At 48.1% G+C, this 11,515-nt stretch overlaps 1 protein-coding gene across 1 annotated transcript; it reads right to left on the bottom strand.

The window, feature by feature from the left end:
- Positions 1-1,036: 1,036 nt before the first annotated feature.
- On the bottom strand, positions 1,037-6,764 carry LOC125347707 (caspase-14-like). The gene is given in 8 exon segments (XM_048340684.1): positions 1,037-1,046; positions 2,979-3,118; positions 4,261-4,364; positions 4,491-4,607; positions 5,258-5,494; positions 5,609-5,684; positions 5,686-5,748; positions 6,726-6,764. Coding segments are annotated over 8 exon segments (786 nt in total).
- Between the last annotated feature and the right edge of the window lie 4,751 nt (positions 6,765-11,515).

The following is an 11,515-nucleotide window of genomic DNA, read 5'->3' as shown; positions in this document are numbered from 1 at the left end:
CGCCTGGCTGTAGTAGATCATTTTCAACATACTGTCTAGTGAGTGCCACTGCTGCATTTATTCACCCTTTGTCCCTCCATTTCTGTGCCTTCAGTACTCTCCCAAAGACAGATAAATGAGCAAACATAACAAAACAGGAAACAAGAACAACAAAAATGAAAGCCCCTATTGTTTCCATTTCCTGAAGTTCATTTCTATAAGTATTATTTTATATGATCAGATGCACATAGGCTTTGCCCCTTTCTGTTCCTCTCCTTAGAGGAATACTGTATGTGAATGCAGAGATACATATATAATTTATCATGTCCCAGTGTATTTTAGATCTAGCTTCCACAGGAGAGAAAGCATGTGCCATTTGTCTCTGAGCTTGGCTTACCTCAGTTAACAGGATTTGTTCTTTGTCAATCCATTTCCCTGTACAACATAATTATTTGATATAGAAGCATGACCTGCCATTTTACAAATTTCCAACATATCTGCTTGCGATGGACATACTGGGAAGGAGAAAAAGAAAATCAAATCTACAACTCCCTTTATATCTGTTTTATGGCTTATTTATTTATTTATACTGGTCTTGGGGCATGAACTCAGGGCTGGGGTGCTGTCCCTGAAGTAATTTTGGCCTCTCAAGGCTAGAGCTTTGCCATTTGAACCACATCTCTACCTCTGGCTTTTTGCTTGTTAACTGGAGCTAAGAGTCTTATAGACTTTCCTACCCGGGCTGGCATCTAAATGCCATCCTCTGATTTCAGCTTCCTAAGTAGCTAGGATTACAGGCATGTGCCACAGGTGCTCAGCTCAGACTCATGGTTTAAACAAAGCAAGGATTCCTATACACTTCTTGCTAAGTTGGGCAGCTGTTTATTGGACATTCATTATGTCCATCAATGTTCCTTCCCTCCAGCAGGTGTTAATTCTCAGCATTCATTCCATCCTGGGTCAGAGGATAGAATGAACTTGAAAGAGTGTTAGGATGGCTTCGTGGAATAAATAGGGTGTGTGTGTGGGGGGGACAGGTAATGAAGAAAGGGTGGAGTCAAGGGGCACTGGTGGTGTAGAGGCAGAGAGGCAGGTTACGGGAGTATCACAGAAAAATATGGTTTTATGGAGGGGCAGGGGGGATGGGAGTAAACCAAGGTATGAGGAAACTATAGAGATGGGTGGCCTCCATTTGGGAAAGAGGCCTTTCTTAGATGGTAAGGAGGGTGGGTGATGGGGGGAAAGGAAGGAGGAGAGGCAAGGAAGGATATGGGCTTGGAGATGGAGATGGAGAGGGGTAGACGGGGTCTTGGGAGGGCCTTGGAGGCCTTGGAGGTGTTGGGGGCCTCAGGGGACATTGGGGGGCCAAGGAAGGGAAGGAGAACAGGTATGGGAGCCACTGGCATATGGAGGGCTGGCATCTGGGGGTGTCCAGGAAGGCTTGGAGAAGGAAAACAAGACTCATCTTTAGCTGGGAGTGTCCAGTGATGGTGTAACATTGGAGCTGATCCAACTTCCAGCTCTGCACCAAAGATCTGTAGGGTTTCTAGAAGTCTTCCCAGTGACCCCACCACCAAGTCCAAAATCCTCCTTCTATCCCTTCCCTCCCTCCCCCTCCTTTTGCTCCCTCCCCTTCCTCCCCTCCCCCTCTTCCCCTTTCCTTCCTTCTTCCTTCCTTCCTTCCTTCCTTCCTTCCTTCCTTCCTTCCTTCCTTCCTTCCTTCCTTCCTTCCTTCCTTCCTTTCTTTCCTTTCTTTCTTTCTTCTTTCTTTCTTTCTTTCTTTCTTCTTTCTTCTTTCTTCTTTCTTTCTTCTTTCTTTCTTTCTTTCTTCTTTCCTTCTGTGGTACCTGTCCTGGGGCTTGAACTCAGGGCCTGGGCACTGTCCCTGAGCTTTTTCACTCAAGGCTGGCATTCTACTACTTGATCCACAGCTCCATTTCTGGCTTTTTGGTGGTTCATTGGAGATAAGATTCATAGGCTTTCCTGCTCTGGGCTGGCTTCCTCAGAACTCAGCCTCCTGAATAGCTGCGATGACAGGTGTGAGACACCAGTGCCTGGCAAGAGGGACAACATTCCTCAGGCAGTGCTAAGTAGAAAAGTGTTCTGTTGGGGGCATGAATAGGGCTGGGAGAGAGGAGGGAGAATGATGGAAAGGGTGACATTGATGAAGATGCAATGAACTCATAAATTGACATGCTAAATAGACACCCCTTTGTATGAAAGAAATTTTTTTTAAAGACAGTGAGAAAACAAAAAGAAATATTTATGATTAATGAGGACATAGAAGACTGTGGAAATGAGAGTGGGAAGAAAGTTAGACCTTGAGTCTACTACCTACACCGGATATTTGACCAATGATTGAACCTCTCTGGGTCCTTATTGTGTGAAATGGGAAAATAACAGAGAGATACCCGGGGATGCCCTGGAGCCCAGTGATGCTCTGATGGAGAGTTGTTTAAAGTCGAAGATTTCAGAATAGAAAGAGACAGTGGGTGGATTTTTCTTGGAGAGGGGTCAGAATGCAGGGCACTTTATGGGAAGATGCACTGGGAAGAAGAGAAACTGAAAAGAAGAGGAGGCAATTCCAAAGCTGAGAGAGAGAGAAGAGAGGAAGAGGAGACAGAGGAGAGAGTGGAGAAGAAGAAGGTGGAAGAAGAGGAGGAGGAGGAAGAGGAGAGAAGGAGAGGAGGAGAAAGAAAGAGGAAGAAGAGAACAAGAAAAGAAGGAGGAGGAGGGGAGGAGGAGGAGGAGGAGGAGGAGAGGAGGAGGAGGAGGAGGAGGAGGGCAAGCATTGACTTGAGAGTGGATAAAAATCACAGCTTGATGTGGATTCCCCTGTGTGGTTTGATTACTGAGAGGAAGAACAGCAGGAGACTGAGTGGTTGCCACTCTGTGGTTGGGTTAGCAGAGTGGGGGGGTGGACTGAGGGAGGTGATGTTTCGGGACCATGCCTGGTGTCCTGGGGTGACATGGATGGGCAGGGTGAGGTGGGAGGGGACCTCAGGAAGAGACCAGGACAAGGGGCTGTTGGACTTTTATTGGAGGTAGAGCGTTTCCGGAGTGTGCTCTGGATTTCAGGGTTCACTTTCCTCGCTCTTCCTTCCTGCATCAGCTCTGCTTCAGCCATGAGCCGGGTCACCTGCAATAACACGTGTCCATTTAGAGGACTGGACCCCTGGGTGGGGAACATGGGTGCCATGGGCGTGAGGGAGGCGGGAGGAGGTTAGGGATGGATGGTGGGCATCCATGGCTTGAAATGAGAGACCTTAATTTTCTCCATATCGTTTTGAAGGAGTCATTGGCTGGACTTTTCATTTTTGTTTTGTTTTTCTTTTTTTTTTTTGAACTCAGGGCCTGGGTTTTCTGTTCCTGGGCTGTTTTTGCTGGTGGCTCATTGGAGATAAGAGTCTCATGGGCTTTCCTGCCCCGGCTGGCTTCAAACTGTGATCTTTGGATCTCAGCTTCCTGAGTAGCCAGTTTGACAGGCATGAGCCACCATCACCTTGGCACTGGCTGGACATTTTTGACACAGGGATCATCTGTCTGTCTGTCTGTTTATCTATCCATCCAACCATCTGTCCCATCCATCTATCTATCCATCTATCTATCTATCTATCTATCTATCTATCTATCTATCTATCTATCTATCTATCATACATTATACATCATACACATACATATTCTAGCATATATAATCTGTAATAGAAAAGTAGCACCATTAGAAGAAAAAAAGTCACCCAAGCTGGTTAAATATAAAGTATATGAGCTGGGGCCAGTGGCTCACACCTGTTATCCTAGCTACTCAGGAAAGTCTCCGTGAGACTCTTTTTTCCCCAGAGCTGAGGACTGAACTCAGGGTCTTGCACTTGTCAGGCAAGTGGTCTTCCACTGAGCTAAATCCCCGACCCCTCTGTGAGACTCTTATCTTCACTTCAACAAACCACTAGAAAACCAGAAACAGAGCTCTGGCTCAAGTGGTCAAATACCAACCTTGAGCAAGACAGAGCTCAGGGGAATTATCCAGGCCCTGAGTTCAAGACCCCAGGACTGGGACAAAAAAAACAAAACCAACAAAAAAGAAGGCTGCCTTGCTAGAAGTTGGTCTGTATTTCACGTAAACCATCTTCCCTGCTGCTGACTTTCGAAGGCCCAGGATTGGAGCTGGAAGGCAGACATCTTTTGTCTGTGTGGAAATCTGGGGCTTGGGGTGGGGAAATGGAGAAAGACTGGGAGGAGGAGCAGGGCCTGCTCTGGTGTTTCAGACACCTTTGCCTATGTTACCTCCGTGAGCAGCTCCAGGATGGGCCCTTTCTTCTCCGTGAACACCTCCACCAAGGTCTGAATGAAACAGGAGCCTTTCTGGTCATGCCTGTAGGCGATGTACCCTGGCGGGAGGGGATTTTGGAGGGGTGAGTGTTGTGGGGGGTGTCCTGGGGATACAGGGGGGCCCTGGAAGGTATGAGTGCTGGAGGAGAGAGCCCGCCCACCCCAGGCCAGCTGGGAGTGTGTACCTTCCATTGTGGCGTAGACATGGAGTGTGTCCGTGTACGTCGGAATGGTTTGGGGGTGATCTTGCTTGATCATCACCACCTGATCCCCACCTATGGTTTCACCAAGGTCCCTGTGCTCTGAAACACCAAAGAGGTATGGGTGAAGTCGGAGAGCTACATGGACCCAGGGGGAAGGGCATATGGGGGTGCTCTAATCTTAGCTGGGTCTCTGGGTTAGGGAGGGACAGGGAGGGGAGTCGGGATGGAGGAAGGATATAAGCCTGTCATTCCAGCCTTTGGGGGAGGCAGAGATCCAGAGGATCGTGGTTTGAGGCTCAGCCTGGGTATGATTTTGTGAGCCAAATACTATTTGAAAGTAAAATAGGTTTGGGGTGTGTGTCTCAAGTGGAAGAATATTTGCAGAGGGAGCTTCCAGGCCCCGAGTTTAACTCTGAGTGCTGCCAAAAAGGAAAAGAAAAGGAACAAGAACAAGAAAAATGAAGGAAAAGAAAGCCAGTTGCCAGTGGCTCACACCTGTCATCCCAGATACTCAGGAGGCTGAGATTTGAGAATTGAGGTTCGAAGGCAGCCTGGGCAGGAAAGTCCGTGAGACTCTGATCTCCAATAAACCACTCAAAAGAGCCAGAAGTGGCGCTGTGGCTCAAGTGGTAGGGTGCTGCTCTTGAGCACAAAGAAGCCCAGGAATAGCGTCTAGGCCCCAAGTTCAAGCCCCAGGACTGGCAAAATAAAGAAAAGAAAGGTGGACCACAGCTCTGGCTCATCCTCACCTCCTCGGCAGGCCTGCATGATGAACACCTTGGGCTTGCCTCGCAGCGCCTCGCAGTTCTTGTTGTTCAGGGCTTCAAAGAGGTCATCCAGCTTGACCATCTCCTCATCCACCCCCTTGAGGAGCCCTTCGTCCCCGTGTGCCATGAGCACCACAAAGGCGCAGCTGACGGGCTCCTCCCAGCTGTCTAGGGTCTCCTGGAATGTTTTCATCTCATCTAGAAATTGCTGGAAAGGCGAAGAGGAGAGAGACACGAGGCTGAGCTGGACTTCCAGAGGCCTCCCTGTCCCATCCGGGCCTCTTCCCTCATGGCCTGGACTTAGACAACTGCCAATCCAATACCTGGCCAGTAGGTTTGTCTTTGTGGTGTTTTCAAATCTCAGCTGGTGGAACATACGTTCCAGGGCATCCAAATCTGCTTCCGAACCCTTCTCGAGCTTCAGTGACGCACAGTGTGAGGGCCAGGCGGGCACCAGACATGTCATATGTCTCCTGGGACCCAGATATGACAGAGATATCAGTGGGGGTGAGGGACAGGCAGAAGATACTGCAGGGAGTGGCCAGCTAAAACACCGGGTGCAGGGGCTGGGAATGGGGCTTAGTGGTAGAGTGCTTGCTGAGCATGCATGAAGCCCTGGGTTCGATTCCTCAGCACCACATACATAGAAAAAGCTGGAAGTAGTGCGGTGGCTCAAGTGGTGAAATGCTAGCCTCGAGCAAAAGAAGCTCAGGGACAGTGCCCAGGCCCTGAGTTCAAGCCCCAGGACTGGCAAACCACCACCACAACAACACAGGGTGCCCAGTGACACCCAAATTTCAATTAAAAAAAGTAAGTTAAAACAATAAGTACATCTCATATACAACATGGAGTATATTAGACTACAGAATTATTTATCTGTGCACAATTCAAATTCAACTGTGAATTTTCTGCATGTGTGTGTGTAGGTGTGCACGCAAGTGTGTGGTAGTCCTGGGGCTTCAATACTCTTGCTTAGCTTTTTCTGTTCAAGGCTGACACAATACCATCTGAACCACAGTTCCATTTCTATTTTTTTTCTAGTTTTTTGGAGATAACTCTCAGATTTGTCTGCCTGGGCTGGTTTTGAACTGTGATTTTCAGATCTCTACCTCCTGAGTAGCTGATTAGCTAGGATTATAGGATGATAGGCCACCAGCCCTTTCTTCCTTCCTTCCTTCCTTCCTTCCTTCCTTCCTTCCTTCCTTCCTTCCTTCCTTCCTTCCTTCCTTCCTTCCTTCCTTCCTTCCCCCTTCCCCTCCTCTCTCCTCTCCCTTACTCTCCTTTCCTCCTTCCTTTTCCTCCCCCCTCCACTCTGGGGGGGCGAAACCTGGCGACTCCAGTGCCAGGTAGCTCTACCACAGAGCTGCCCCTACCCTTCTGTATTTCATGAAGCATGGAACCCACCCTCCCCGCATCTCCCTGTGTCCCCTCCCCCCACTGCCCAGCCCACCTCCTGTAGAGGCTGAGGGTTGCTTATTTCTCCTTCCATCCTGAGTCTGGTCCTGGGCGTCTGGTGCTGGCCTAGGGCTCTGTAGGATGGCTGGAAGGACAGAGGCATGGATTGGTGTGTCTGTCCCGGCTTTTAGGATGCCAGTGGTGGGAACTTGTTCCGTGGTCAGACCCGGTCATAGGGTGGCCATCCACGGCACACGTCCCCTCTGAGTGACGCTCTGGTGAAGCCTTCCACCCCCATGCCCTTGGAAGTCTTTTCTTTCTTTTTTTTTTTTTTGCCAGTCCTGGGCCTTGAACTCAGGGCCTGAGCACTGTCCCTGGCTTCTCTTTGCTCAAGGCTAGCACTCTGTCACTTGAGCCACAGCGCCACTTCTGGCCGTTTTCTGTATATGTGGTGCTGGGGAATTGAACCCAGGACTTCATGTATAAGAGGCGAGCACTCTTGCCACTAGGCCATATTCCCAGCCCCCCTTGGAAGTCTTGTGTCTCTGTGGAGACGTGGCTCCCTGCCTAGACCCTTGCCAGCCCGCCATGGGCCTGGCCTCTCCAGGGTGGACAACTGCAGCCTAGGGCCAGGGTCCTCTCCTTGTCTACCCAGAGCTGACCAGCTGGAGAGGCGTCCGTAGCAGGGGCTTCAAGGCGTGGGTTTAAGATGAGGATTCCATGAATTGATGGTGATGATGATGATGATGATGGTGATGATGGTGATGATGATGATGATGATGATGATCATTTGCCAGTCCTGGGGCTTGAACTCAGGGCCTGGGCACTGTCCCCTGGCTTTTTGCTCAAGGCCAGCATTTTGCCACTTGAGCCACAGCACCACTTCTGGCTTTTTCTATATTTGTGGTGCTGAGGAATTGAACCCAGGGCTTCATGCATGCAAGGCAAGCACTCTACCACTAAACCATATTCCCAGCTCTATTTTTGTTTTTGGTGCACTCCTGAGTCTTAAACTGAGGGCCTGGGTGCTGTCCCTGAGATATTTTTTTCTCAAGGCTGGTGTTCTACTACTTGAGCCACAGTGCTACTGCTAGCTTTTTTGTGTGTGTGATTTATTGGAGACAAGAGTTCCATTGATTTTTCTGCCTAAACCTCAATCTGCAGATCTCAGTCTCCTGAGTGACTAGGATTATAGGCGTGAGCCACTGTGCCCAGCTAGGAATAGTCCTTTGAAGCTGCCCTGCAGCTGTTCTGCAATGTGAAGAAGTTTGTCTGCCTTTCCTCTTTCAGCCTTGAGAAAGTTCTATCAAAGTTCTATCAGAGCGTGTCATTCTCTCAGTCCTGTGGTGCTCTATGGCTGGACAGAGAGACTTCAGGCATGTTTTTGGTGTTTTCCTATCACTTTGCATTATATTATGTTATGTTTTATATTATTTATTGTTAGCCTGGGTACTTCTTTACTAGTGGAGAGTTCCTTGATGCTTTTGGTGGCATAATGCCTGCCTCATCTTCCCCCATCATCCACCCTTATCAGTCACTTGTCTAATCACCTGTCATGTACTCAACCATCAACCCATCCAATACATTTTTCCATCCATCCATCCATCTATCCATGCATCTGTCTACTCACCTACTCATCCATCTATCCACCATCCAACTATTCAACTATCCCATTCATCGATCCACTCATCATTCACCTTACTTACTCATTTATCCATCTATATATTTTTCATCCACTAACCCTCCCACCTATACATCCTTTTTTTTTTTTTTGCGGTTGTGGGGCTTGAACTCTGGGCCTGGGCACAGTCCCTGAGCTCTTCAGCTAGTATTCTACTACTTGAGCCACAGTGTCACTTCCGGTTTCCTGGTGGTTAATTGGAGATAAGAGTCTCATGGACTTTCCTGCCGGGGCTGGCTTTTGAACCACAATCCTCAGATTTCAGCCTCTTAAGTAGTTAGGATTACAGGCATGAGCCACCAGTGCCTAGCCCTATGCATCTTTTTATCTATCCATCTAGCATCCATTCATCTACCCACCCATCCATCCACCCAGCATACATTTTCTGAGTATTATGTGTTAAGTACTGGGACTATATTATACAAATCAGACATTCTTCTTGTCCTTAGGTAGCTCTAGTCTGGGACAAAAACTGAACAACTATTTCTCACACACACAAACAGACATGTGAACACACATGCATGCACACACACATGTGCACAGACACACATGGGGAAGGTGAAGGTGAGCTGTGTGTTGTGAGGGGAGAAGTGGAAGTAGGCTCTAGAACCAGATAAACCAGAATCATGTCCTGCCCTGGCTCCTCCCAGCTGTGTGACCTTCAGCCTCTCTGTCCCCTCTCTGAATCTTGGTTTTCCTTCCTGAAAACAAAGGATCTGGAGGAGAGGGGGGTGCACTCTGTGTTTAAGTGCAGTGGTGAATCAAAGTAGGTTTTTAGGATTCCCACGGCCCCATCTGTTTGTGCCTGCATTACAGCAGCATATTAAAAAAAAAAAAGTGCCAGGCACTGGTGGCTCACACCTGTAGTCCTGAGATCTGAGGATTGCAGTTCAAAGCCAACCCAGGCAGGAAAGTCCGTGAGACTCTTATCTCCAACAAACCACTCAGAAAAGGATGGAAGTGGCACTGTGGCTCAAGTGATAGAGTGCTAGCCTTGAGTCAAAAGAAGCTCAGGGACAGTGCCCAGGCCCTGAGTTCAAGCTCCAGGACTGGCCCCCAAACAAACAAAAAAAACTGAAAACAGAAAATAACAAAAAACCAAAATAAGCAAAAAAAATACAGCAAGAAAACTTGTTTTTAAATTGATTCCTTAAAAAAAAAATCCTCTTTAAGCAGTTGTACAAAGGAGTTGTCATTTACCAAGGCAGTTCATGAATGTGATATACTTTGATCAATGTTCCCTCCTTTCAAACATTCTTAATTCCCAAGAGTGGACAGGTTAGCTGACACCCTTCATCTTTGTCTCCCTCAGGCCCCACAGCTGGGCCCAGAGGTGCCTGGGAGAATTCATGGGGTTGACAAATAATTAACAAATGGAAAGGATGCATCACAGATGAACGAATGAGTGGAAATACGGAGCAGCTATTTATTGAAGAATGAGGGTGTGTGTGTGTGTGTTTGTGTGTGTGGTGTGTGAGAGAGAGAGAGAGAGAGGAGAGACAGAGACAGAGACAGAGACAGAGACAGAGAAAGAAGGGTAACACTCCCATCACTCACCTTAATGCCAGACTCCGTCTTGTCACCTTCTGGCTTTTGGTTCAGGGCTGACGGTGTGGGATCTTTCTGGATTTCTCCCCAGAGGGCTGCCTGTGATTGCTTGTCCTTTTTATTGCCACTCCAGAGACCTCATGACTAGAGCTGGAGACACACCCTTGGCACAGCCTTGGTGTAGAAATAGTCAGCCGCCCATGGAGTGAATGATGGTACAGCGAGGCGAACAGCCCCTGGCTAAGATGGCTGCATCAGAGATTAGCTTGATCTTTTTTTTTTTTTGTTTTTTGGTGCCAGCTAAACCACAGGACCTTCCACCTCACCCTGGGCTCAGCTCATCTGCAGTCACCCTTTGGCCGGGAGAATTCTATTCCTGAACTGATGGCGCCAGCGTTCCTTGCTTCTTCGGAGCCCTCAGGAGAGATAAGCGTGGCACCTCCTGCTTTGCAGATGGGGAAATCAAGGCCCACAGTTGGGACACTGAATGACTGCTCGAGGTCACCCAGCTTGTAATGGACACAGTTGGCATCCAGGGCTGGAATGGTTGGGTCTGGCTGCTCCCACTGACGGTTCCTGGCCCTCCCCAACCCCTATCTTGATTCTCTCTCAATAGTTCATTTTGTTTTTGTGACTTTTATGTTCACAGCTTTCATAATTCACCACCACAGGGCTGGTCCCCTGAAAGTGTCCAACTCAATGGTTTTTATTTTATATTTTTTTCCTTACTATATTTACTGAGTGGAGTCCTCGCCAGATGTCATTCTAGAATATTCTTGTCATCTCAGTAAGAAACCATGTGTAAAACTGGTTCTGGTGCTCATGCCTATAAATTCTAGCAACTCAAGAAGGCTGAGATGTGAGCATCAAGCCTCACAACTGACCAAAAAAAACAAACAAAAAACCCCCCAAAACAAACCACCCCCCCCCCCCCCCCGCAACCAAACCAAACCAAACAACAAAAAGAATGAAGTCACTTGCAGGAAATAGTGGGTGGGACTGGAGATGATCATGTTGAGTGAGATAAGCCAGATTTACATTTTCTCTCATATGTGGAATTGCGAACTCTTTTTAAAAAAAATTAAGAAGTATGGCTGGGAATATGGCCTAGTGGCAAGAGTGCTTGCCTCATATACATGAAACCCTAGTTCAATTCCCCAGCACCACATATACAGAAAACGGCCAGAAGTGGCGCTGTGGCTCAAGTGGCAGAGTGCTAGCCTTGAGCAAAAAGAAGCCAGGGACAGTGCTCAGGCGCTGAATCCAAGGCCCAGGACTGGCCAAAATAAAAAATAAAAAAAAATTAAAAAGTAGCAGAGAGAACCATTTGGGGGAGAGGACCAGGGAGAGGGGGCGGGGAAGACAAGAAGGCAGTGGCTGGGTGAATATTATCAAAATACATTATCTATGTATAGAAATGTCATAATAAGGCCCGGCATCTGTGGCTTATGCCTGTAATCCCAGCTACTCAGGAAGCTGAGATCTGAGGATCTTGGTTCAAAGCCAACCCAGACAGGAAAGTCCATGAGACTCTTATCCTTAATTAACCACCAGAAAACCAGAAGTGGTACTATGGCTCAAGTGGTAGAGCACAAGCCTGGAACTGAAGATCTCAG

Source organism: Perognathus longimembris, chromosome 3 (genome assembly GCF_023159225.1).
Source record: "Perognathus longimembris pacificus isolate PPM17 chromosome 3, ASM2315922v1, whole genome shotgun sequence".
Classification (NCBI taxonomy): domain Eukaryota; kingdom Metazoa; phylum Chordata; class Mammalia; order Rodentia; family Heteromyidae; genus Perognathus; species Perognathus longimembris.
The sequence above is the reverse complement of the archived record's forward strand: the minus strand, read 5'-3'. Positions and strand labels throughout refer to the sequence as shown.